Source organism: Choristoneura fumiferana, chromosome Z (genome assembly GCF_025370935.1).
Source record: "Choristoneura fumiferana chromosome Z, NRCan_CFum_1, whole genome shotgun sequence".
NCBI classification, from domain to species: domain Eukaryota; kingdom Metazoa; phylum Arthropoda; class Insecta; order Lepidoptera; family Tortricidae; genus Choristoneura; species Choristoneura fumiferana.
Genome location: NC_133472.1, coordinates 15,269,718 through 15,297,477, shown reverse-complemented (window position 1 = coordinate 15,297,477; position 27,760 = coordinate 15,269,718). Strand labels below are relative to the sequence as shown.

Genomic DNA, 27,760 nt, shown 5'->3' with positions numbered 1-27,760 from the left:
ACAAAGTGGTAAAATAAAAAAAAAGGGTAGACTCAAGTGTCCAACAATGAAATACACAAAATTCAAAACCTCATAAACCTTCTGTTTTGACAGATAGAAGTATGAATTTTTTACCGTACTTAGGTAATTTTATTGGGTTTCGAGTGATATTATACAGTATTCTTTAAGAATGAATAGTGCCATAAAAAAAAAGTAAAAAATGGAAAATGTTTCACTGTGCCCATGGTGGTGTACAGAATGAAACACTGCATATTTTAACAATGAAACATGAAAACTAATATTAAACTGTTTTATAATTTTGAGGCGTATTTATGTAATAGGTTAATAAAAAAATGCACGGATATAATCAAAACAGTATTAACCAATTACTTTAACTTAGATCAGTCTCATTAGGTGTATCCCATGCGTAAATATTTCATTGTTGACTACCTATGTATTATATCGGTATTTAGTATTCCTCGAATTTTTGCCTGCTAAATTGTGACACTTTAACACGTAATCTAGCTTACGATAATTTTAGATATTATATATTACTAGCTTTTACCCGCGGCTTCGCACGCGTAAACTATTCGGTTTGGTAGTTGCAATTGAAATTTTCGGGATTTTACAAAATTCCCCTGGAAATTTCCAAAATTTATATCGTAGTCTTCATTTAGGTTGTGTTGTGAATAACTGTACAAAATTCAAGACTAAACCCAATGCTGAAATTTCAAAATTTTTCCCTATCCAATTTCAAATTCAAATAATTTATAAAACTACCAGCGTTTTCGGAAAGACCATCATTGCCAAGAAGAATGCGCCGCAAAAACTTGGCAGAAAGTCATTTTTTTTTTAAATAAAATAATTACTTACAAATAATATACTTAAAACTACAGTATACAATTAAAGAAAAAAATACAAAATAATAATAATAATACAGGGATGTATGGGGTCCCTTAGTTACAAAACTATCCCGTGGGAATATCGGGATCAAAAGTAGCGTATGTGTTATTCCAGACGTCCGGCTACCTACATACCAAATTTAATGACTCTAAGCCCAGCGGTTATTATTTCAAGATTATATCCCTATACCTTGAGAATATCGGGATAAAAAGTAGCCTATGTGTTATTCCAGAGGTCCAGCTACCTACATACTAAATTTCATGGCTCTAAGCCCAGCGGTTGTTATTTCAAGATTTTTTACCTACGTATCCCGTGGGAATATCGGGTCAAAAAGTCGTCTATGTGTTATTCCAGACGTCAAACTACCTACATACCAAATTTCATGACTCTAAGCCCAGCGGTTATTTCGAGATTCTATCCCTATCCCGTGGGAATATCGGGATAAAAGTATTCTATGTTTTAATCCAGGTAAAAATCTAACTTTTCGCCAAATTTCATCCAAATCCGTCCAGCCGTTTCAGCGTGAAGAAGTAACAAACATACTCACTCACTCACTCACTCACTCACTCACAAACTTTCACATTTATAATATTAGTAGGATTAGGAAATTAGATATTATTAGGAAAGTATCAAATATATTGAATTCCTAACCATAATTTAAACCTTTATAAGGCCCCATTTATTGGAACATACTATCACAGAATCAAAAGCAGCTATAGAAAACATACCTAGCAAAGGGTGTTTTTAAAGCAAGTATTTTCAATAATTACAATGAATATTGTAACTTATTACTAAAGCAATAAGGTTCAATTTCAAAGTCAATGCATGTGGTCGCTAAATCGCCTTTGCCTTATTAAGGGTTAATGAAAAATCTACAAAAAATTCTAAAAATATTTACTTTTGTGCCAATAATAATGCAAAAGCTCTGAAGACACGCTCTTCCTCCACGTGACTCCAATGCAAACTGGAGTACAATGTTGTCTTTACGCGATATAGTGCACTATCTGGCAACGTTTCACTGTAGAAATATCGCAATTTTTCACTTTGTAGACGTAAAGTAGGGGTGTTTTTTTTCCACTAAACCTATGGAGTGGGGTATCGTTGGATAGATTTTTTAAACCAATTGGTTGGTTGCCAAGACGATCATTCGATTCAGTGATGAGTTTGCGAAATATTCAAATTTAAAGTGCAAATTGTCATTAAAATCGAGCGTACCAACCCCTCTAAAATCTAAACCGGTGGGTGGAAAAATTTGAAAAAATTCAGGATGGTAGTAAGTATATCAAAAATTCAAAGAAAACTATAACGGCTAAGTTTGCTTGAGAATTATTAGTAGTTTTACTCTTAAATAGCAGCCTAAGGTATAAAATATACCTAAACTTGGAAGATTCCGTATAAAATATTACTTAATTTTTTCGTACTGGCTACGGAACACCATCATTAGACCAAGAAGCGTGCGCTGCAAGAAACTTGGCAGAAAGTAATTTCTTTAAAATAAATAATTACAAATTAAATACTTAAAAATTACAGTTTAAAATTAAGAAAAAATAAAATGAAAAAGCAAAGTACAGGGACGTATGGGGTCGCTTAGTTACAAAACTAGAACTAGTGCAGTGAAATGGTTCCACCGTCATAAATAAAAAAGGAAAAAAAAAAATATACATACAAACGAAATAAATACGTCGCATGAGCTCGGCATCGAACATCATATTTTTTTGCTGACGGCAATTCCGCGTAACGGCGGGTGTTGTAGCACTTGTCATTTTAAGATCATTCGCAACAAAAGTTAGCTCCTGCTGATTCCTGACTTATGTAATGCAGTCTAGGCCAAAAGTATTTTTATCCAGGTTAGAAAATAGATTTTATTTAAAATTAAAACTATTTAACTTTCACAAGTTTACATATTTTATTTATTTATTGGTTTGCTTCATATCTTGAAATTAAATTATGACCTACTTCCACTAGTCAGAAGATCGACTTAAAATTTGGTACGTCGTATACTTCGATGGCAATGCAATATACACAACGAACAGTCAAAAATAAATAAGCTAGCGAAAAAAAACGTTTCATCTGGTCGGCGAGCGCTCTGTACAGTCACGTGCAAAAATATACATATTTTTGTAACTTAGGCCGTGTCGATATCTTTGCACTTGACTGAACCAGGCGAACACCAATGTCATCAAAATTAAATACCTTAAAACAATAAGTCATCGTGTTACTTTTCTTAATATTTCTATTATCTATAATATAGTAGTCTAGGATAATACAGAATGAAGGATTTTCATGCAGAATGACCACACAGGCGAAACAGTTTAACACATCGTATTAAATTATTCGCATCGCTTTAGCATGGACCGTAAAATCATATCACAAAAACATGGTCGAATAGTTGAATTTACGTCACATTGGGTAAGATACTTAGAGCAGTTATAAAAAATATTGCTAAGTCGGTTCGCTGTGCAGGAAGATATGGCTAGATAACTGTGCATTTAAGAGGCAATATGACGAAATATGGTGCCACCACACTTTCTCGGTGATGTTCTCATTTTAGCGTAAATTAAATAGATGTAATAGTTAATTAATCATGTGACTGACGGAGAGGCACACAATAAATACTGATCACAAAGTATGGCACCGCGCTTTCGGCTACCTACAGGAACATTGAAATGTTAGGAGCGGCGTTCGAAAGTCTCACCTCGCCAGTGTACTCTCCGCCGAAACACTGCGCCTTCATCTCCTCGTCGTCATGCATGGCACATTCGGTCACGTCACCGTCGTCCAGCTTCACCCACCGTCCTGTCTCGCTACCATTGTCTCTGTAATGCACAAAACAAATCAGACCAGTCTCTAAAAAAGTGGTGCAAATATACCACGCAAATATTATATAAAAAAAGTAACTAAAGAAAAAAATTCTACAATAAAAAAAAATCTAGTCTTCATTGACCTCTGAGTGAGTCATAATCAATTTGCAAGATTTGTAACAAATAATAATAATATTATGGGGCACTTGACACCAATTGACCTAGTCCCAAACGTGTCCCAAACTAAGCAAAGCTGGTACTATGGATACTAGGCAACGTACTTATACAGATAAATAAATAAATATTAAACATCCAAGACCCGAGAACAAATATTCGTATTATTCATACAAATATCTGCCCCGGCCGGGAATCGAACCCGGGACCTCAAGCTTCGTAGTCAGGTTCTCTAACCACTTGGCCATTCGGGTGAACATAGTAAAAAGAAAATACAAAGTCGATTTGTACCTTAAAAGGACATAAGAATAATAATGTCCCCCGGAGGCCTGGCCCGAGTGGACAACGATGCCGCTGAGCTGGTAGTGAGTCTCGGGCGAGCGCTCCTCGCCCCCCTCCCAGAGCGAGGCGTCACCTTCTGCTTGCGCCAAACCTCGAGCTATCAACAACAATATTATAATCGAGTTAGAGCTTTCATGAATTTTAAAACTAACAACATTTATGAAATAACATACTCACTGACTACACCACTCAGTATATGTTATACACGTATGAGGATACATATGTAATTTAACTTAAAAGTTTCAAATATTAATTTATACGGCTTACCAGTATAAGGTTCCACGTCCAATTCCCGTGGGAACTCAAAGTAGTCGTTAAATTTGATCGCACATACTTTTTCGAAGTCATATTCGAATCTTTTTAATTGAATGACTAATACAGGCGGTAGTTTGTTCAGGCATAACCTCTTTACAGTCACGACCTGCAAATTTAACATAAGGGTTAAACCATTCAGATATTATTTCCTACTTTTATGGTGTTAGAGGTTAGGCTCGCAGTACCTTTTTGTTGCACTTATCACAGTGGTAAGCATCAGCGCCTTCTAACAGTTCTCCCCTAACATATGCTTCTAAAGATTCCTGAAGGCGGGACATATTTCTGATGTCTAAAGACACAACGCTGAATGGTTCTTCTTTACAATACCTGAAAATAAATTCAGTTAAACAAAAACAAAACAATTAAAAATTACACTTAAGTTCATGTCAAAATCAAGTCTTACCGGTGAGGGCAGCCCTTACAGATCTTCTGGTCGGAATAGGTGCCTCCTAAGGTTTTGGCCATCAATTGTTCTTGTCCTAAGGATTTTAGAGCTTCGTCTAACGATTCGACTAATGACATAAAGAATTCTACAGCATCTTGTTGCTCACGTAAATTTACTGGTTCACCTTGAAGTCTAAAATATAAAATATATATATATATACCCATAGTTAACGTTTTAAATCACAAATAGTGTCCAGCTATAAGCTACTGCCCGCTAATAAACACAGAGAGGCGGTAGAATATCAAGAATGTCGGTATAAAATGAACGTAGCAGTTGTTGACGGAGTGAAGTGGGACGAGTTGAAAATGTTATACTTATACCCCTCTGTCGTCTCTATTCTTTTTTCGTTACTTCAAATTTATAATATCTTAATTAAGCACCATATTCTTTTTTTTACCATCTTGCTACTGTAGAGCGACCTATTCACCACCTTTCGATGGATACTTAAAAACAGAGAAGGCTCTACCAAACACACACTGCGATTTTATTTGACTTGACTGAAATTTCGAAATATAGCTGGACCTCACATAACAATTGTCAGACTAAACAAATTTTTTTGAAATCTTACTTGAAATGGGCCCACAATCCCCGTGGCACGTAATATTGCAGTTTACTAAAATGCAAATGTGCAAATATAGCTTGAACTTGTTTTAAAATTGTTATGTTATAGTCTCCAGTAGTCTGAAAAAAATGTAGACAAATATATAAAAAATATCAGAAAAACAAATAAAATTCTAAACAAATTCTTGTTTAAACGTACCTCGGTATTTTCCACAATTGAGTGATGATTTTCCCCTGAAAAATCTTCATTCGGGTCTGTAGCTGCACCTGAACATTTAAATTGAAATCAGCTGATATGTCGCATACGTCTTCAACTTTTGACTAACTAGAGTTTACCCGCGGCTTCGCACGCGTAAACTATTCGATCTGGTAGTTACAATTGAAATTCCGGGATTTTACAAAATTCCTGTGGGAAATCCCTAAATTTATATCGTAATGTTCATTGAGGTGTTGTGTAAAGAACAACTATCCTGTGGGAATATTGGAATAAAAGTAGCCTATGTGTTATTTTAGACATCCAGCTATGTACATACCAAATTTCATGACTTTAAGCCCAGCGTAATCTGGCGCGCGGCAATAAATGGGTAAAGAGCTTTACAGGCTGCAATGCAGTATAATGAATAGATTTCTTTTTCCCTGAATGGCAACACTGGCATAGATAATAGATCGCTCGTTTTTGGCTCGAAATTCGAACTTGTGGTTTTATTTTGCTTAATATACAAAATGTACACACCCAAATCATATTTTCTCAAGTTTTTCGCGCTTCCCAAGGTCAAAGAATCGAATTGATTTAAACTTCCAGAGAAATAATGCGTCGTTTGGAAGAAACGGTGTCAAAATGGTGTTGTAGAGCGCCATCCTGCTCTGTCTCGTTTTTTTGTCCCATTGGCGCTTCACATTTATAATATAGATGCATGCTATAATCCGGGCAATTTAGTCATAAAAGTAGTGGTCAAATTACATAAATTCCGACAAAGCTGAATTTTGGTGGAGGCCGTTAGAAATAGTGTCAAGTTTCCTTTGATCCCATGTGTGCTAAAAAAGTTATACGGGGTCAAAGGTCAAAATTTTTTTTTTTTTTTTGAAAACGGTATGTTTGATCAAAAACTAGCCTAAGCAAAAATTATAGATCTTAAAATTATCTACAAAAATGGACCTTATATCCATTCCTGAGATGGACTTTTTTCGAAAAAATTTAACTCGGATAACTCGAAATCTACTGAATTTCGACTGCTGGTTTACTGGGCCAAAAACATTGCAAATAAGACCTTTCAAGGTATAGGTCGAATTACCAGTCACCCTGTATACGTGGCATAAATGTGTTATCATGTATAATGTATTCCGATCCAATTTATGACTCGCGTAAACAAACACGCCATTAACCCGACCATAGACATTATAAGTGATGTGAAAACCTAGAACCTATTGCAAAATAATTAATCTGTACAGTAAATCGATTATTTATTAATTGAGTAGATCAACGTATTTTTGTTTATTTTGTTATTTACAACACTTGATTTAATTCCAAAGGGGTACGTGTTATAATGTATAAATTAAAAATACATATCGGTTGAAATATATACAGTTGAAATACCGAAAATTGAAAAATATAATGGTTAAAATAAATATTAATCAAAATTCATAAAGCACGTTTTTCATACTGGTCGAAATACATACAATTAAAACGACTAAGTTCACAATGTATATGTTCAGAATATATACAATCAGAATATATAATAATTGAAAGAAATAACAATTAAAATTCCTATAGTACGTATTTCATAATAGTCAAAATACGTACCTACTATATAATGCCTAGGTTCATCATCATCTCCAGTCTACTTACGTTGTATTTACTCATACAATTTCATTTTAAATTCTGAAAAATTAAGGACTGTAAGACAAGTCGACGGAGCTCCGCTTCGCGGACAGTTAAGGCGTAGTCAGGGCAGTTAAGGCGCTTCGCGCCTGGACAAAACTCTAACCTAACCTAACCTATAAGAAACCGACTGATCGTAATCGGTATTGTCTAACAAGACCTTGCATTTTAAACTAAAGTCTGATCATTAATTGAATAGTAACTTTAGGTGCGACGACGAGCGTAGCGAGGAGGAGCGTGTTAGGTTCAACTATGAACGAAACAAGCACGAGCCGAGCGAGCGAAGCGAGCGTGCCGCGGCAGCGGCCGGCTAGTGCCAGAATTGTAATATATGCATTTTTCTTTGTGAAAATTCAGTGTCTAGTATGTATTTCAACCATTATAAAAAACATACTGTATAGATTTTGAACGTATACATTATGAAAATATGCATTTTGTGCCATATGACTAAGAACCATTATGTGTTGTAACCAATATATATTTTGACCACTATGCATTTCAAGCTTATGCGTTTAGAACTTATTGATGCATTATATTTTATAATTTACGGTATTTCAACTGTATGTATTTCAACCGATATGTATTTTAAATTTATACATTATAATACGTACCCATTCCAAAGACTGTTTATTAAATTATAAATTATAAAAGCAGTAACTATTTTTTTAATTTTAAGGAAAGTAAATAAAAATCGCATATTCGTCCGCGCATTACGATACGATGATGATGCGCCGTACGATATTAACTAATTATTCGATTTTTAGACAATTATGCTCTTGTACTACCGAACGTGCGATATGGTTTTGCTTATAGATCTACAATTTTTTACTTAAGAAGGCGCGTCCTTTTATAATATTGGAATATAGCTCTAGTCGCATCGTATGACACTTTTATTTACGTTACGTGTAACACAATCGCGTCCTTGGACGCACTCGGTATTTACCGTCAGTCACGCACACTAAGACCACCTTGTAAATACAAGCTTTGTTCATACTATACACGGTCATTATTAACTTGCTGTGGAGGAGCTCGCCTTCGTGAGTGATTATGAGGTGGTGGCTAGCCTACCTTGTACGGCGAGCAGCGCGTCGCGCACTTCGCGCACGCAGTAGAGCTGCTGCAGCACGGAGTTCATGTAGCAGGTTGCGCCGGCGTTCTTGAGGCCGGCCAGCCCCGCCGCAGGCCGCGGGCCCACGCACGGCATGTACTCCCACTCTGACAGTGGCACGCTATTGTCTGCACAGACAAAGGCATTCTGTTTTGTCAATACTGAGAACAACCGCAACTTTTGCGATATGAACTTTTAATTATACCTCAATATAATTTTATATCCTGTCTTCCTATGTGGTTTTATTTAAGCTAAGTTAAATTAGATTAAACAGTACAGAAACTAAAATAGATCTATATTATGGTCAGCCTTAATTCATGGGTTTTAAAGAAGTTATCAATAACAGCAGTAAAATAGTGTGTCAGTAGTTCTTACCGCCGTAGAACATGAGCTGCAAAAGATGCGCGAGTTCGGCCATGTTGGGCACGCAGCCTTGCACGAGTGCGAGCAGCAATTCAGTGGCGGCAGCGGCGGCGCCCGGCGAGCGGCACAGCGGCGCCGCCGGCTCGGCCTCGCCCTCCTCGCCGCCCGCGCCGCCCGCACCCATGCGGCACCACGCCCACGAGTATGGCCATAGCATCTCTGTTGTCACTTCCTGTACATGAACGTTAACTTTCACAGTTAACCGTTTCGTTTGTGATTTCATGAGTTCTATTCGGCAGAGTAAAATATACTAACCTTAATGAGCCCTCGATCCTTGTGGTCGGGGTGCGCTCCGTACTGATATTTAATTTGCGCCGGCACGTGCGTAAATAGTTCTTTGGTTAGATTGAGATGCCCTTCGAGAAGAGTGTCGTCAAGAATTTCTGGGTTAGCACGTACTGCCCTCAACCACGCCACCTAAAAGATTTTATTTTATTTATTAAGATAATCAAGCGTTTATATCTAAGTTAGCTTAATTAAAATAAAAAAAATCTCTAATGCCCTTTACAGTTAAAATTCATTAAAATAGCGGTTGATATTAAATTATAGTTGTATGATAACCTCTACAGCCAGATCTTCGAGTGTCCTCGCGGTGGGTCCGGCCAGCGAGACGAGGCGGCAGAGCAGCTGCAGGAACTGCTGCGCGTGGCGCGCGTGGCGCTGCAGGCGCGCGCCGCCCGCGCCGCCCGCCGCCGCTGCGCCGCCCGCGCACGCCACCGCACCGCCCAGCGCCTCCAGCGCCGCGCGCGCGCCGCCGCCGCCGCCCCACGCGCACATCGACAGCAGCTGCTCGGCGCACGACACGCGCACCTGCAACACACATACGCATTAAGTAACACACTAACATCACTTTGCGAACATTACTACTCTTTTCGTACGGGACAAACATTTTCCAACAAAAACACATGGAAAAAAACAACTGTCTAAATGTACATCTGTCTTACATATTCAACAATCCAAAAAAGCATTATTTTGCAAAATTGTTCAAAGTTAGCAGGTACTAGCCTGGGGGTTGGGGCAATCGATCATCAAGAATAATGCGGCATCCTGCCACCAGGGTTCATTCAACAATGCTTCAAGCCGCCCTCCTCCGAGGGCTAAGCAAATCGTTACCACCTCCATACATTCTCGGACAACTGGAAACAAAAAGACGTTTCATACATAATTTTTTGTCATGCAAGGGTATAAAGTAACTCTTTGGAGCGAGTGAACACCAAATCATGAATAATCTAAAACTGATTTACTCCGTTTTCAATCTATTTTTCTATTCTCGCTGAAGTGAGGTGAAAAATTGTGTTTCGCTCAGCTGTAAAGTTGTTTAGCATCTCGTGCCTTGAAACCCTCGACGTCGCTCAGGATTCTTCTTTAGAACCACTCGCTTCGCTTGAGGTTCAATTTTACAATGGATAATGAGAGGCCCTTATGACATAGGCAAGGAAAAAGAACAGATTTGTTGGAATCTCCCACGAAATAGAGAAAAAACTGAATTTATACTGTTGATTTAGAGTGGCCCTAAGTATGTCCGTCATCTAGACACGCGGTAGCTAACAAGCTAACAGAAACTGGCGAACAGCACCGTGTTTAATTTTACCCGAACCATTTGAAACCACTTGACACCCTCATAACTCAAATTTAATAAATACACCTCAAACGGAGATATTGACATTCAAAAATCGACATTTTTATCACTGATTCATCTATAGATCAAAATTCTAACCCAGTTCCAGATGACCTAGAAAGTTCAAATTTGGCATCCAGATAGGTAGTTGGGTGAATATAAAGGAATAAATCAGAAACTATGGTCAATTTTAAACCGAGAGAGATAACACAGGATACCGAAGAGATGGCAGTTTCCTCGCTCAACGCATCAGTATTACGATCCAGCGGGAAAATGCTGCCAGCATCTTTGGTACCATATCGCAGGGTCCATTTTTAGATTTATTATAGTTTTGCAGGTGGTAGGACCTTGTGCAAGGTCCGCCCGGATTGCTACCACCATCTTTCTCGCTAATCCTGCCGTGAAGCAGCAGTGCTTGCACTGTTGTGATTCGGCGTGGAAAGTAAGACAGCCGGTGCAATTACTGGCACTTGAGGTATCCCATCTTAGGCCTCTAGGTTGGAAACGTATCTGCAATACCCCTGGTGTTGCAGCTTTTCATGGGCGGTGGTGATCTTTTACCATCAGGAGACCCTCTTGCTCGTTTTCCATCCAGTCGAATAAAAAAAAAAATTTATGTTGTTATAAATAAATTTCAGGACTGACCATTGAACTTGGTACCCATTTAGATCTCACTTCTTTTGCCGTTGAAGTCAACAACCAAGGCATATATCATAATTTTGAACTTGGCTCTCATTTCTCATTTATGTTTTGATGGGATTATGATTGCTAGACTCTTCAAATTTAGCATACAAGTAAAAAAGGTGATTTGATTACTGATTATAAAAACAGGTAATGGGGACAGGATTGACGAAATTCTCGTGAGATAAGGCTTAAAAAGGGTAAGACACTAAGGGGCTGTTTCACCATCCATTGATTAGCGTTAACCGACGGTTAAATGTGATGCCGTCTCCGTCTATTCGAACAAAACAAATAGAGACGGCATCACACCTAACCGCCAGTTAACACTAATCAATGGATGGTGAAACAGCCCCTAAGACTTTAAGATCATGGTGCAATTAGAAGGGAATTTTATGATTTTCTGCGGGATAGAAAAAGGGAGTTCATCACAAATTTATCTCTGCGCGGACGAAGTCGCCAGCAAAAGCTAGTAAATATGATAAAATAAAACTGTAAGCTTACGATTAAAATTTTAAAAAATATAATGTTGTTTACTAACGTGTCACGTCATCGGGGTGCACGAGACTGTCGGCCTCTCGCGGCTGCGCGACGGAGTAGGCGAGCCCGTACAGCGCGCGCACCGTGGCCGTGGTCGGTACGCACCACCATACCAGAGAGGACACTGCTTCGCTGTCTTCGCTACTTTTTACCACCTAAAATTAATCGGTAACATGGCGTACCTATAAAACCTTAACTAGAACATTGATGAGTAAAAAACATAACCCTCCTTCGGGCAGTCGGGTAAATAGTAGATTGTACAAAAAGAGCATAAAACGAGCTATTTTACCCAAGACGTTCATATAGCCATCCGAGCCGGTACGGCGAGGGTGGATAGACACGTCGAAGGGAAAATGGGTTTAATGCTAGAGTTTTACACTCTGCTTTTCACTTCGATGGCGAGGAAATGAAATAGAAACAGTAGAAACAATTGTTCACTTACTATGTACCTTTTATTGTTCACGCATTACTATTATAATTATATTTTTTTAGTTTTATTGATTTATTTGGATTGATTTTCAGTTTTATATAAATTAAAAAGTTATTAAAAAATATATGTAAAAACTTGTTATATATTTTTCACTTCTCATGCTCGTAAAGTTCGTGTTTATGCGGGGTCCAGGCGACATAAAATGACTTTATGCTCTAGTGCATAAAGTAAAATCTTCGTCTAAGACCAAGGTAATAAGGTGTAAACAGCCACAAACAAAAAAGTTTCTATATATTTTTTTAACAGTTTTTAATTTACATAAAACTTTAATTTAATTTTTAATTTATATTTAACTTGTTTGTTTTAAAAATCAATGTTGAAAAATCAATTGTATGCTCTTGTTGTATGTACAAACTACTATTTTTTACTAATTAATTACCTGCTCGCCTAACGTGTTCGCCAGTTTTTCCGCAATTGCTTTCACTATTAACTCGCAATTATGACTAGGTACTGTCTGAAGAGCTTCTCGTAGAATCGTCACGTCCATTCTAAAAGATTTTCATAGTAACACGTAATGAATAATTTCAATGAATATATAATTGAAAATATTTAATAAATTATATATAGTATACCTGAAGTCTCTGTCAACTGTAGTATCAGAGCCATCTGGTGCCAGTATTTCGAACAGATGGCCCAATGTGTACAAAACTAGTTTACCCAATCTGACTAGGGATAAATAGCCCACTCTGAAATCAATGAATAACTTAGTAAATAAATTATTTCCCAACCTGCATTAATGAAAGACGGTGCTAAGTCGAATCGCCACTTTACCTTCTCGTATGAGCCGCAGCGCCTTGAAGAAAATCTTTATCTGACAGGCACTGGATTAATAATGGAGCTTTTTTAACACAAGCTAATTGGAAACTTCGGCTCCGATCCAGTCTCGTGTCTGAAGACGGCATTACCATGCTGTAGAGTACCTACAATAACCATAAAGCGAATTAATACAATCTTACACGCACAATATTATGCACTAACATTAAGTAAAGGCGAGCACGGTCATACCTCGACATTATACGCTACTGTAGGTGGCGCCGGACCATACAACATATCCCTCAACTTTGTGTCTTCTCGGCTCAGTAAGGCTTCTGTCAGTTTATCCACCTATAAAGGTTGATTCATTTAATATCGAAACAGATTATATAAAGCTTATTTTTTATTTTTACATCGGCTAGTTGGAATCTTCAAAGTTAAATATATTGCTTACGGTTTGTTTATGTGCTGGACAGATTTGCGAGAGCAGATGAGCTGCTTCCATTAACTGGGGATGATTTTGCACAACACCCACATATTCAAGGTCCAGAATGAACGGGATATACCAAGTACCCTGGGCGAAAAGCTGGAAATACCAAAAAGATTTAGATCTAATTCAAATATGTATTCCAAATTAAGGATATAATAATATTATGTATTCAGTCTCGTGAAAGAAGAATATGTTTTTTGTGGTGGGCTGGGGTACTTACGGCGCCAGGCAGCGCGTGTTCAGGCGTAGGCGGCAGCGGCGGCGATGAGGAGCTGGAGTCGCTGCTGGTGTCGCTCGCGCAGGTGGGCAGGTGCCCGTCGTACACCTTAGCCACGATCACGGTCTTGTCCCGAACAGGGATTTGCGATAGAATCTTTCGGTCATGGGACGAATCCAAAAGCTCACCGTTCAAATACAATTCTACTTTATTTACAAACATTTCTAATTTGATATTACTATCTGAAGCACATTTCAGCCTGAAATAAGAACAAAGTGTTTTATTTGCACTGCAAAAAGCATTAAGTATATATAGAAATAATTAAAACGTAAAGTACCTTCTTTGGATTGCCGCTCGCAACGAATATAATGCCTCATTAAAATGCGAAAATATTTCGATATCATCGAGTTGTCTTTGGCCAGTTTGAAAATTAAACCTGACTATGATAGTACATTGTCTGCCCCTGCCTGATCTATACATTGGTAAAATTTGCCTTTCGGCTGAAAATCTTCTATCACATTCATTTATGTATTCTTGTATGGCACGAATGACTCTACACATTCTAGTACAACATTCTGAAGCGTCTGAAAACAAACGAATATTATAAGACGTGTAAGCAATATGAAATTGTGAAAAGAAATAACCTGACTTAGAAAAAAGCATTTGTTCTTTGGCTATCATCGATATCTTACTCGAAGTTTCACAACGAAAACCGAAACAGTATTCAAAGTGGTGAGGGTGTTAAGGTAAGTGGTTTGATCAGATTACCTTCCTGCAGGTCCATGTCCTTCTGCAGGCGCTGAGTGCGCGCGCAGCACTGCGTGAGGAAGGCCTCGTGGTGCGGCGCGGGCGCCACCCCCGGCCCCACGCACGTGCTCACCTCGCGCAGCAGCTCGATGCCGCGCGCAGAGATCTCGTCCTCGCACTCCGTTATCACCTGCGACAACCCACACTCGTCAATACTCCGTTCGGCTGCGAACTTTCACCGCTTCTCATTCAACGAAAAAACACTCACCCTCCATAAATAATCTAACCCTATGAGATCTGCGTCGTTAAGTAGAAAGCTACGTCGTTTCACTCGGAGTTTACCCTCCTTAGAATTAACAGCTTTAAAAAATCTGAAATCATTTAAATGTGTAAAATATTTCGAAGATTTTCTAAATTAATAAAGTAAGATATTAGATTATTTTAACTATCATATCTGTTTTGAACATGAAACTACCGTGACACTCACTCATATTATATATATTGACACGGATAACTCACGTCTTAAATCGAGTTTAGTATAGGGTTTAGTGTGTCGGTGGCAGTGAATGCGTTAAGACTTGAGATATCCGGGTCAATATATTATATTTAATATTATATCTGTGTCTGATGGTAGTTTTAATTCAATTCACAATATTATCAAGTGACTGAATTACCTTTCAAAACACCTGATGCCTGCATGCGTCAACAAATTTGGCGGCAACATCATGATGTTTCGGCGAAAAAAATGCAAATTGATATTTGGATCCAAGTCTGGTTCTTCGCCCATCAGTTTGCTGAACCATCGAAAACAGGCCTCGCGATCTCCCAAGTGCGCAGGGCGCTCCGCGAGGCACGACCATATCTGTTTTGCCTTTTAAAAATGTACACAACATGATGCCATTAAAAGTACATAGTGCCTTAAGGGTGGTAAATAAGGAATTACGTACGAGAGTCTATTAGAAGCCCGAAGTCGAAGACTGAGGGCTTTAATGAGTCGACGTTATTAATTCTAGTACCGCCCGTGCGACATACAATGTTTTTCATCACATTTGCGAGTAAAATGGTATATTTGTAAAAGAAAAACTAATATTTTTTCTTAAATTGCTAATACCGCTGGCTGAGCTTTTGGCTGCGCTAGCCCGAATTCTTCCTGAATCGTCGTATTCCTGTTTCGTCGGATTCCTGTTGACTCATTTACCGACACCGGCACCGACACCGACCGGGTTTCATGACAAGAACAAAAGGTCGAGGGTTTTATTTGGGGGTTTGCAACCAAGGTAGCCAGCATGTTACGATACTGTTTACGAGCAAGTGTGATAAAAAGTTATAATCAGTAAGTTATAATATACACCTAAACATTTATCAATAATTATTAATATTTACTTGTTCTGCGCAGAGCCACAACTGTCCATCTTTAAGCAGGAATCGTAGGAAACTTAACCGTTCCTGCACCTGTGCCGCATGAGGATATCTGCCGTCTGGTAGCCAGTTCTCCCAATCGATGTCTCCTTCACCTAAATACAGTTTTTATAAACTCAGAAAATATAGCTTAGACCAAAGTAAAGACAGTGGTAATAATGTCAAGTACCTGCGAGTTTGGCCCTTACGCCGTCGAGGTAGTGCGTTAGCGAGTCGGTGACGAGGATGACGAGCGAGTGCTGCGTCTGCAGGCGGTCGATGAGCTCCTGACGCGTCACGTGCGGCCGCACTCCGCTGCCCGCGCCCGCCTCGTACAGGCAACAGATCTCACGCATCATTTTCAGAGCAGGCAACACCCATCTTTCGTTTGTCTTTAACTCTTCTACACACCTGAATATTAGGCAATCATACCGCATTTATTTTTAGCATTTTATTTCTGATTACAACACAGTAATTTAGTCACAATTCATAACTTACTTGTCCAGCCAGAGTGTTTTCTGGGCATCACGATCTTGACTACAACTATAGTCCAGTATTTTAATAAGGTTTGCCAAGGCTACATCCATTATCTCCGTGCATACTTCGTCGGAATGGGCCAAATTCCAAAATAGAACTAGAACCTATAAAAAGAAGTAAAATTAAGTATGTGTAGGCAAAGACAAAGCAAAAAAAATCAAACATGAGCGACTACCTCCGCCCCTAGATCAAACGAAGAAGAAAAACCAAATTACGTCAAATACATTATTTAAGTGATCGAGATCTTCAAAACAATCACAATACATTATTATAAGGCACAGTAATGAACATGGTTCATTTTATTACACATTATACCTTATTTGCCATTACACCATCTTTGTCATCTTCAGCAAGTCGACGAATCACTTCTAGTAATTTGTCACTCTGCTTTTTACTTGAAGTTGCCCAACTTGCCTATAAATATAAAAGGTAGGTATTATTAATACAATATTGCAAGTTTTATTTATACAAACCGTGAAAATAGTTTGAAAATACCTTAAAACAGTCAAAAAGGTGATCTAGTTGATCAGGTGTGAAATCCCAAGCGAGTTTGGCAAGCAAGTCATGTAAGTTCTTAACGATTGCTTCATGTTTGCCATGCTGTGCTTTCCATATGGCATCCAAATCTTCTCTGGTTAATGAGTTCTCTTTGATCATAAATCTGAGCATTTTCTCCAGCCTATCTACATACTGTGGTTGGTGAAGGGAGTCTCGTAAAACGATATCAACCACTTTGTTTTCTCGAATCCAAGTCTAAAAATAAATCTTGCATAATTTTAAAACATTGCAAAAAGTTTACGTTAGAAATGAGTATGAAATAATAACGTGCAATATAATAACAAAATAATATAGCATTAAATGTTAACTTTAAGGAACCAAAATACTAACTGTGATAACCGCTGGCGTCAACCACTCTGGTTTTGGCTGCTGAGACATGGTGCTGATTAATTGGTTGATTTCGTTTAAGGCGGACATTTTACCATTGAAAGATGACATTTGTAACAAACGTAGTATCATTTTCAGTCGAAACATTTCGAGGGCTGGAAAACAATACAGTAATAAAAAAAATGCAAGTGACTTTGTCAAATTATCAGATTAAACACTAGTACATACATTGATGCATGGTACCTTGTTTACTAGGATCTAAGTTTGTTCAATGAAATTGTATACAAATTTATATTAGAAATAAACACTTTTTATTTTAAATATATAAAAATGACATTGGTACACAAATACCACTTTGGTTGCGACGTGATGATTTAAAGGCAGTTGAAAGCGATGTAGCGACTCAGGGTCGGATGGACTGAACAGCGCCCCTAAGCAGCTACAGGGTTCCCAACTGACTCTCGATATACTCCGCCTCGTCTTCAATAACAATCACACTAGTTGACATTATGCTATATATACATATAGAAATCTTGTAATATAATAATTACTGGCAGTACCTTTAAATAATTGAATAATAATGATAAACAGTAAAACAAATCTATTTAACTCACATTTAAGAAGGCTGTGATGATGGGGAGTTTTAACAGAAACACACTTGCAAGCTCTTATTAAACATGATACAGTATCAGTCTTATTTTCACTACCACGTGCTTCCTTTTTTAATTCTTCATCAGTCAGACTGTCTAATAGGGTAGGAATACATTCCTAGAAATAAAGAAAAACTTTTAATAGCAATTCTACAGTAGCATTAATTTTTACCGGTTCACCAAATACGCGTGAAGTCCTAGTGCAATAAAACATATACTAACCAGGACAGGTAAAAGATAGGTAGTGACAGTATGAGGAGTTAAGAGGTCGTGGCAAAGGCCAAGTGGGCGTAGTAGTTGCCAAACCGCAGCAACGCGAGTTTCACCGCTGGTGGATTGCTCCAGGGAAGATGGTTGCTCATTCCTTACACCTGGTGATATCTGTAATAAATAAAACATAACTTTAAAACGGTTTACGTGCACAGTTTTTGTTTATAATCTTAGGCTATTGTCATGTGAGAGAAATCGAATCTTCGCTTTATATTGCAAATTATATTTTTGCATATACTCACCTCATTATTATCTACAAGCATGATCGAGTTCGAAGTATGACTTATATCATTGTTTTCCTTTTCATCACTGTCTTTTTCGGTTATTTCAGTCGAAATCTTTTCTTCTGAATTTACAGAAGATGTCAAATCTTGTTTTTGAAAACCCATTATTTCCTCAAACCGTGCGCGAAGTTTTACGAAACCACCAGCTTGGCCAAATCTACAAAATATAAATATTGTCCATTTCAAATATAAAATATATCAAATAGGTAAACCGAAACGTAATGTATTATTATGTATTATGATTATTAAGTCAATACAGTAGTTATGCCAAGAAAAAAATAGACAATCCAACGTATTCTATAGGCTTTATACTTTCGGTAAGTATAAAAGTTATTCGTAAAACAATATTTAATAAAAAGTAATTTTTCTATTTTTCATTAATCATAGTCTTGGCCACGAATTTTTTAGACAACCCATTCAAGATATATTTCGTAACGTATTAAATTTCATATAAAATACTTTTCATCCATTAAACAGATGGGTGAAGGTCGTTTCTAGTTCGGATCTACTTAAACTATTGTTAAAGTTAAGATATGTTTGTATTGTGTGTATTTATATTATGAGTTTTAATGTTATGCGTTATCGAATTAGGACAATATTAATGTTATAAAACGCATAAACATTAATCTCTAGACTCTATAAAAATAATTCGTTAATTTTGAAATAAATGCAAGCAAATACTATGTCAACCTCAAACTTTACCTACACTAATTCTTTGTTTACAGCCCGGGCATATAAGCAGTGCAGGCTAGCACAAGTCTATCGAAGTTGCAAACTTGTACATTATATTGGTAGTTCTCACAACATAATATTAAAATAAGAGAAGTAACAGTAGCTGTTAGTTTGCGATTTTAGCGAATTCCAGTATAGTATTTGACTGACTTATTATTAGATTTTTTTTATACATTAAAAAAGAAGTCATAGCATTATTGATAATGATAAAACATGTCAAACCACTCTGTCATACATAAACAACATCATTAGTCAGAAAATACATACACATTGATGAGATGGACCAGCCAACCTCTGGGTGTCCGATGATCCTGTGATCTACTAAACACTTCAGGCTCCTGTGTTGAACCTTGTCCTGCTGATGTAGTTACAGATAGACCTTCACATGTACATGACGCATTAAATGTATGAAATCTGTAAAATAAATTTTATAAGTGTAAATAAACAATATGACAATAACTTTAATAGCAGCTAAATTTAATAACTAAGTCACACAACTTACTTGTTGTTAGGGTTAAAGGCCATAGACAATAAATGCAAAAATCTTGGATCATCTAATTTCATTGCACATAGTTTAACCAACTTCTCGCAGTTAGATCGCACACATTGCTGGATGTTGTTCTTCCATGATGACACTGCATCATCAGTCAGTATCTTTGTAAATGACACTGTCAGGGCGTCATTGTAAAATCGTTGGCATGCAATGTTGTTCTCATCTTCTCCTGTAAGACATGTTTGAGTATAACAAGTAAGCACCACAACAACTATTGCAAAAAAAAAATGTAACAAAAAATTTAACCGACTACAAAAAAACCATGAAAATAATTTTCTACCAGTCTGAAGTCGGTCGGTGCCTCAGCACGAGCCAGCAGGAGTCTTTATCATCAGTTCCACTTCACCAAATGATGATTTTCAAGAGCAAATGCATCATCAGTTCTACTTCACCAAATGATGATTTTCAAGAGCAAATGCATGAGTTACTACTAAATATATCAGATTTACTAAAAGTGTCCCTATAACATTTGAAGAGTTCCCTCAATTTCCTTAAGATCCAATCATCAGATCCTGATTTGGTGCTTATGGGACCTAATTGAAGACATTCCTAGACGAACGAAAAAAACATTTTTCAAATCGGTTCATAAAGGACGGAGTTCTGAGGTAACAAACATAAAAAAAATACAACCGATTTGATAACCTCCTCCTTTTTTGAAGTCGGTTAAAAATAAGCTTAATTTAGCGATTTTTGTAGTGAATATTATGTTGTAAGTCGAGGAAACTGAATAGCATACCAGTTTGGAAGCTTTTCACATTCAATTTCGCAATGGGCGCTTTGGCAGATGTATGGAATTTCAACATGATGTTTGCAGCGAAATGGTTCCACCGTAGCACGCAATCCCGTTTTTTTACTGCTACATATATTGTCAAAATACTTAAAGCACTCAATTACAGTTTTCTACGAACTGACGATTTTGTTAAACGCGCTCACCCACAACCAGTATACACACTCTCATCTATGCACCCACAGTTGTCAGTTTGTGATGATGATGCTGCTAACCACAGAAAACTGTGATTGAACCTGTTTGTAAGTGTTTTAAGTGAACACTTCCTAGTTCGAAGTAAAACAGGAACATTTTAAATCGATGTACACAAAAACATTTTACCTTTTGCTGCTAAGTCTGTAGCAGCAATAAGAAGCACTTCCAACTCCTGCTCTGGCAGTACTGGCACTACCCATCGTGGATGTGATATTTTTTCTTCAAGTGCTTTTAATTTTGCCTCGGGGAATGCAATCTAAAACAAATTTCGAATCATGATATATATCAAGACAGCATAGCATAAAAAGTAAGATATACATAGAAAACAAAACACAACATGAAATTGGACCTTTGGCCGTTTTTACGGTTCCGTACCCAAAGGGTAAAAACGGAAACCCTATTACTAAGACTTCGCTGTCCGTCCGTCCGTCTATCACCTGGCTGTAATTCATGTACCGTGATAGTTAGACAGTTGAAATTTTCACAGATTATGTATAACTGTGGTCGCTAAAACAACAAACTGCAGGTGGTAGGACCTTGTGCAAGGTCCGCCCGGATTGCTACCACCATCTTGCTCGCTAATCCTGCCGTGAAGCAGCAGTGCTTGCACTGTTGTGTTTCGGCGTGGAGAGTAAGACAGCCGGTGAAATAACTGGCACTTGAGGTATTACATCTTAGGCCTCTAGGTTGGCAACGCATCTGCAATACCCTGGTGTTGCAGTTGTCTATGGGCGGTGGTGATCTCTTACCATCAGGAGACCCACTTGCTCGTTTGCCATCCAGTCGAATAAAAATAAAAAAAATAAAAAAAAAAACAATTACTAAAAACATCCATATATGTATATACTAATACTAATATTATAAATACGAAAGTGTGTGTGTTTGTGTATATGTTTGTCCGTATTTCACGTCGAAACGGAGCGATGGATCGACGTGTTTTTTTATGTGGAGATAGTTGATGGTCCTGAGAGTGACATAGGCAACTTTTTGTCTCTTTCTAACCCCCCACCCCCCTAAAATAGGGGGTGGAAGTTTGTATGGAGCTTTCCGCAGTTTTTAAGGTAGAAATCTAAACATTGGTATGCGGACTCTTTGATACTAACGAAAAATACGAGCATCATTTTTTTTTAATCTGCCCCCATCCCCCAACCCCCTAAAAAAGGGGGTGAAAGTTTGTATGGGCCTTTTTCAGTTTTCAAGGTAGAAATCTGAAAATTAGTATACAGACTCTCTGTAATAAACGAAAAAATCTTGCATCAAGTTTTTTTTTTAAATCTCCCCCTAACCCCCTAAAAGCAAACAAATTTAAACATACAAACTAAACTGTGTTACCCGCGGATTCCGATAGATAGCGCTACTAGGTTGTCAAAACACTAACGATGTGTTTTCTTAGTCTGTACTTTATAGGTCCGGGCATCTGTCCGCGCTTCACTCTAAGCGCATCATACGTTAACTATAAGCTTAAGAGTCCACCCACGCCAAACGGTGCATGCGGTTTTGTACCTCACCCCCGCGACCCCTCTGAGATAGATCGCGTGCAACCGCGACTTGTTCGTAGGCGTTATGGTGACAGCAACGCGTTTTCGCGCGCAGCGCGGCGAAATACGGTACACCGCTAAAGTTTTTCAGAAATGTCAAAACGATCGTTTGTTATGGAGTTTGTATTGAATACGTCATATACTGACTGCTATGACAAGGCTATGACGTTACAATTTTCCACGTTCAAACTGATTCAATTTTATATACTTAGGTAATTCGTTTTTATTAACTTGAAAATCGCCAAAATGACGAAAAATTTGAAAATTCGGTTATTATGAGTATTTTCAAAGCTGCATTCCAAATACAATGACTCTTTATTGTACTCTGGTCTGAGTGGAGAGCCTTGGGAGAGGCCTATTATGTCCAGCAGTGGACGTCTTTCGGGTGACATGATGAAAAACTGTGCCCATTTGATAAAAGGGACGGCTTACTAGAAAAACCAAACTATGAACTGTTACCTAACGACTAAATGCAATCAGTTTGTCTGAATTAATAAATTATTTACGATCTTAATTGTACTTTAGATTTATAAAACTGGAGTTCCAAGAGTGGAGAAATTACGTATAAAAAAAGAAAGAAGAATATTTTATTAACACTAATACAAAAAGCACAAAGTGCAGTATTTGAACCTGTAAGTGAGAACTTTTTCTACTATTATAACGCATGTGGGCAAATAAGTCTACTAAATCAAGTCTAATTAAGTTTGCCCGTTATAAAATTCAATCAATAAGTTACTCTGCCCAACGATTAATAAAGTAAATATTTGTTTTATATAAGTCATGTTATTTAGTGGGTGTCTCAAAATAATGTAGGTACTTACTGTACTAAAATAGTGCTTGTGTAGTGTACATGTATCATCATCTGGTCCAGAGACCTCAGTGCGTTTTTTTTTTACTGTAGTACATATGTAAATCCAGGGTATTTATTACCTGGATGGCAAATTTCACGCAAATTCGTTCAGTAGTTTCTAAGTGAAAGAGTAACAAACATCCATCCATCGCCATACTTAAAAAAAATGTTTAGAATTTTTTTGGAAGAGAATTTTATGTAGATTACTTATGTTTTAGAACATTTTTTGCTGTGGTTTACGAGTTATTTACGAAAAACTAAATGGGACTTTTACACAAACTCCTCTCCCACCCGTTAGCTCTACCCCCACCCATCAGTACTTTTAGTATGTGGTCTAAAACACCATCCCCTACAACTATGCCAAAATTGACTTATACACGAGTTTTTCCCCGGAGGCAGTTTTTGGTCTTCGTTGGGTAGGCTATATACTCGTACTATGACACGTATTAAGTTTGAACACATGTCCTATATTCCTACTATGGTAGTTATCAGTTTATAAGTAATAGACAAAATATGGAGCCAATAAAACTATTTAGACTACTAACCAATTCTTCTGTACTTACCTAATTCTTGTAATAAACAACACACTTACTTTACAACTTCTGACATCTTCTGACATCTTGTCTGTCATTGTACGAGTATGAGTGCTTCTTTGATTTTTTGTGCGTTATTTAATTTATTTCCCGGTGTTGACTATCCTAAAACACCTTAAATACCCAAAATACAGTGATAACGTAATTTAATAATAATTTCCTTACTCAAAGATTGAGTGTTATGAAAGAAGTGTAAATGTAAAAGTTTTTTTTCGTAAATGAATTTTGTGGAGAAAAGCGACGCAGGTCAATCAGGCAGAGCACCTAAGCGCTCACTGTTTCTCTGCGTTGAAGTGACAGAGAAGCAATATGTCGTCGGCGTGGCGTAAGTCTTTGCTCATCAAAAATTTGCAAATAAAATAAATGCAAAGAAATTACGATTTAGATTTAAGAAATAACAAAACAGATATTATTATTACGTTTTGTTTGTAAATCAGACTTAGTTATTTGATTATAGTGTCTTTATAAATAACGGAGTATTTTTGGTTTCTAAATCAAAGTAAGAGCTCACTTTGGCAATAAAATCTATCGAGCCAAATTAGTTTAATCGTGTTTTGAAAGCAACGATTAACTCAGGAATACGATCAAGATTATCGTAATTTTTTTTTTTTTTTTGCCACGAAATACACCAATTTTATACCGCGTCTCTTTAAAAATAGCAGTGAGTGGCGTTGGTCGCCTCTTAAGACTTTGACGGTAGAGGTTGATTAGTTAATAAGCTTTCATTTTGGCTCCGAAATGTCAAATCTCATAGTTTTTGGGTGAGCTACGCGGGTTTATTTATAATTAGAATAATTTTGTGAATATTTTGCAATATCTGAAATTAATTATGGCAAATATGCGTTCCGGGGCAATGAATGTCTGTGTTTTGAGACAGTTTTGTCTTTCGGAAACCTTTGTCCTCCCTTTTTTCCGAACAAAACGGGGACTATGCAACACTGTGGCATGCTCGATATTTTTATGGTACGGTTTTAAGGTGTATTAAATATGATTTTAATCTAAACTTTGTTTTCACGACCGTAATATCAGACTTTGAAAGCCATACTTAAAAACCTCACGCAACAGTGCGCCATCTAGTGAGACAAAAAACGATAACCCTCATTTTGACAACGTCTACGTCAGATTTACGTGATCTTTTTTTTTTAAATAGAAACTTGACAAAATTAATTGATCTATTGTGTGGTAGTTTTGGAGTTATGCCCTTTTAGAATAAGCACATCTTAAAAAATTGTAATAAATTAATTAATAATCGTAGCGAAATTTTAAAAATATCAGCGTCTTTCTCTTTCCAAACAGAATACAGAGAAGGAATCAAATTATAGTCTTAAAAATATGAAATCTTGTCATTTGTACCCCATAAAAATCATAGTTTTAAGAAGTGACCCGGGAGACACTACCATGGCAACCAGCAACACTAAAAAACCGATTGACCTTTAAACTACATTTTGTGGGTACATTAAGATTGGGTGTGACAGCCTGATGGCATAATTGTATTTTCTTGCTTTTTGTTCAATTTTTAACTTTATTATTATTACAACCATTTATACCAATAGTTTGTTTCATATAGATACTCACTAATCAATACTAATATTTTAAATGCGAAAGTGTGTTTGTCCGTCTTTCACGCCGTAACGGAGCGACGGATCGACGTGATTTTTGGCATAGAGATAGTTTATGGGCCCCGAGAGTGACATAAGCTACTTGTATCCAAGAAAAATGCACAGTTTCCGAGGGAAAAGAAAAAAGTGTTTTCATGATTTTTTACACTTTACAATGGATGTGTGTATATGCACCGGACACTTGCCCGGCGACGAAGCCATACAACGCCGCAAAAAACGGTCCGTTGTCCGGTGAAAAGAACGGATGTCTACAACCGGCCTTATTGTATCCATTTGTTGCCATACTGGGCCTGCTATTTTTCAAATGCCATTCCATTCCATTAGACCAGGCGTTTTCAACCTTTTCGTTATAACGGCACACTTTTCCTTCATCAAAGTTTCACGGCGAACCAGTAAAAAATAGCTAAGTGCGAGTCGGACTGGCGCGTAGAGGGTTCCATACAGTACAATAAATTATAATACAATGTTTAACACAACGGACAACAGAGGCTTATTAATAGGGTCTCGTTGACACCTTTAGGTACAAAACAACAGCAACGTAAATTTTCTCACTAAAGCCTACAAACAAATAATAAGTCAGGAATTGTAACTGCGTTATAAAAATGGAAACTGTGTCCTAAATGTGTCCTGCGCTAAGGTGCGTATGGGCGTCATTTAATTTTGACTGACATTTATTTTGCAAGTTTGGTGAGCTCACGTCAAATTTTCGCATTTTTGATTGTGAACAGCTTTAAATTACCATGCCAACGTGTTATGAAGTGGTGCAGGAGCAATGCAAAATTAAAATGTCCAGGAATCACTTTCCACTAGAGTAATTTTGAACATGAAACTACCGTGAGACTCACTCATATTAAATGATATTATAACGGATAACTCACGTCTTAAACCGAGTTTAGCTCGACATGTTTCGGGCTATTTCGTAGCGTGGCGTGGCGTTTCGTGGCGTGGGTGGTGGGTGGCGCGTAGTGTGCGTGTTGCGGCAGCCGCCGAGTCGCGTGCTCCTGAGAGGAAGGGCTACGAAATAGCCCGAAACATGTCGAGCTAAACTCGGTTTGAGACGTGAGTTATCCGTTATAATATCATTTCCACTAGAGTAGTAAAATTAGATTTATATTCAAAAATGTTCAAATACATTATCAGTTGGAGATGGTCAGTATCAAGTCTTTGGTGTATGGCTCACATAATGTAAATGACAGTTTCCTCACTCCCTCTTCATACTTTCTTCTTTCCTGTATCGCCCAAACAATAGGTGCAAACAGTCTTTATATTTTTCATGATTTTTAGTGTGAATAATTTAAGATACAATAGTTTAATCTGAACCGCTCATCACCTTTTACAAAAGATTGCTTTTTCCAATGCAGAGACGTTCATTATTCAAGACTCCTGGTGCTTCACCACCCGTTCCATTTCACCATGTGCATTACAAGCATAAATTGCTTAGCAACTGTGTTAAAATAATTGAAATTAAATCTGTGAAATACTTGTTATTGAGTAGTACCTAACTCTGGTTGTCAACTGTGGTCTTCACTTGTCTTTATCATTAGTTCCACTTCATCAAATGATGATGTTCAAGACCAAATGCACGAGTTACTACTAAATATATCCAAATGACTATAGGTGTCCCTACAATATTTGACGAAATCCCTCGATTTCCTTAGGATCCAATCATCAGATCCGGATTTTGTGCCTGTGGGACTTAACTAGAGGTATTCATAGACAAAATTTATTTTTTCAAATCGGTTCATAAATGACGGAGTTATGAGGTAACAGCCAAAAAAATACAGCTGAATTGATAACTTCCTCCTTTTCCTTTATGTCACTTAAAAACAAGCTGTCATTATCAATATATGACACGTCATTGAAACGTTAGATGTAAGAAGTGATCCCTCTGAATGCCAGTTGTCTATGTAGTTTTTTGAATCTGACATCGCATCACGCAAGCCAACCAATCCCTGCTTTGTTTCTGAATTTTAACCAATCAACAAGCATGTCTATTTGTAACCTTGAAATTGATTCATATTTGAATCAAGTCATTTTGGTTTTAGGTAAGGCCACTTTTAGTGTGTAATTTGTTTTGAGTTATGCTTCCTGACTATTTATTTATTTATAGACTAAAGCTATTAATCGTTTCAATGCAGCATACACTTCGCGACAATCGCGGCACACCTGAAAATATATGCGGCACACCTGTTGGAGACGTCTGCATTAGAATATCATTTTCTTTGTCTTTCTCTCATTTTATTTGTTTGGAATCTAAATTAAAAAGGATTAATTCTAAAATGGCAACAAGCCCCTTAATCCAGTTTTATGACTATTTCTCAAAAAGTTGTCCATTTTCAATTTTTCAGTTGTCCACTTATTAAAAAAAACATATATTTCCTGACGGTATTTCAACATAAAAATTAA

General features: G+C 37.3%; 1 protein-coding gene across 7 annotated transcripts in view; it reads right to left on the bottom strand.

Moving 5' to 3' along the window:
* faf (ubiquitin carboxyl-terminal hydrolase-like faf) overlaps nt 1-27,760 on the bottom strand; it is a 56,602-nt gene that overhangs the window by 26,440 nt on the left and 2,402 nt on the right. For all 7 annotated transcript variants that reach the window (XM_074088866.1, XM_074088906.1, XM_074088873.1 and 4 more), the window contains exons 4-38: nt 20,881-21,010; nt 19,722-19,941; nt 19,487-19,633; nt 18,446-18,644; nt 18,156-18,314; nt 17,898-18,051; nt 17,287-17,438; nt 16,894-17,151; nt 16,714-16,812; nt 16,360-16,502; nt 16,052-16,272; nt 15,847-15,977; nt 15,138-15,334; nt 14,732-14,834; nt 14,485-14,653; nt 14,054-14,300; nt 13,720-13,975; nt 13,464-13,595; nt 13,262-13,360; nt 13,028-13,176; nt 12,829-12,942; nt 12,636-12,744; nt 11,768-11,921; nt 9,936-10,066; nt 9,492-9,740; nt 9,186-9,347; nt 8,883-9,102; nt 8,468-8,635; nt 5,720-5,787; nt 5,528-5,640; nt 4,918-5,091; nt 4,700-4,841; nt 4,467-4,620; nt 4,149-4,296; nt 3,578-3,698 (exon numbers count right to left, since the gene is read on the bottom strand). In XM_074088866.1, the coding sequence (XP_073944967.1) occupies nt 3,578-3,698; nt 4,149-4,296; nt 4,467-4,620; nt 4,700-4,841; nt 4,918-5,091; nt 5,528-5,640; nt 5,720-5,787; nt 8,468-8,635; nt 8,883-9,102; nt 9,186-9,347; nt 9,492-9,740; nt 9,936-10,066; nt 11,768-11,921; nt 12,636-12,744; nt 12,829-12,942; nt 13,028-13,176; nt 13,262-13,360; nt 13,464-13,595; nt 13,720-13,975; nt 14,054-14,300; nt 14,485-14,653; nt 14,732-14,834; nt 15,138-15,334; nt 15,847-15,977; nt 16,052-16,272; nt 16,360-16,502; nt 16,714-16,812; nt 16,894-17,151; nt 17,287-17,438; nt 17,898-18,051; nt 18,156-18,314; nt 18,446-18,644; nt 19,487-19,633; nt 19,722-19,941; nt 20,881-21,010 (5,592 nt within the window). The remainder of the gene's footprint in view (nt 1-3,577; nt 3,699-4,148; nt 4,297-4,466; nt 4,621-4,699; nt 4,842-4,917; nt 5,092-5,527; nt 5,641-5,719; nt 5,788-8,467; nt 8,636-8,882; nt 9,103-9,185; nt 9,348-9,491; nt 9,741-9,935; nt 10,067-11,767; nt 11,922-12,635; nt 12,745-12,828; nt 12,943-13,027; nt 13,177-13,261; nt 13,361-13,463; nt 13,596-13,719; nt 13,976-14,053; nt 14,301-14,484; nt 14,654-14,731; nt 14,835-15,137; nt 15,335-15,846; nt 15,978-16,051; nt 16,273-16,359; nt 16,503-16,713; nt 16,813-16,893; nt 17,152-17,286; nt 17,439-17,897; nt 18,052-18,155; nt 18,315-18,445; nt 18,645-19,486; nt 19,634-19,721; nt 19,942-20,880; nt 21,011-27,760) is intronic.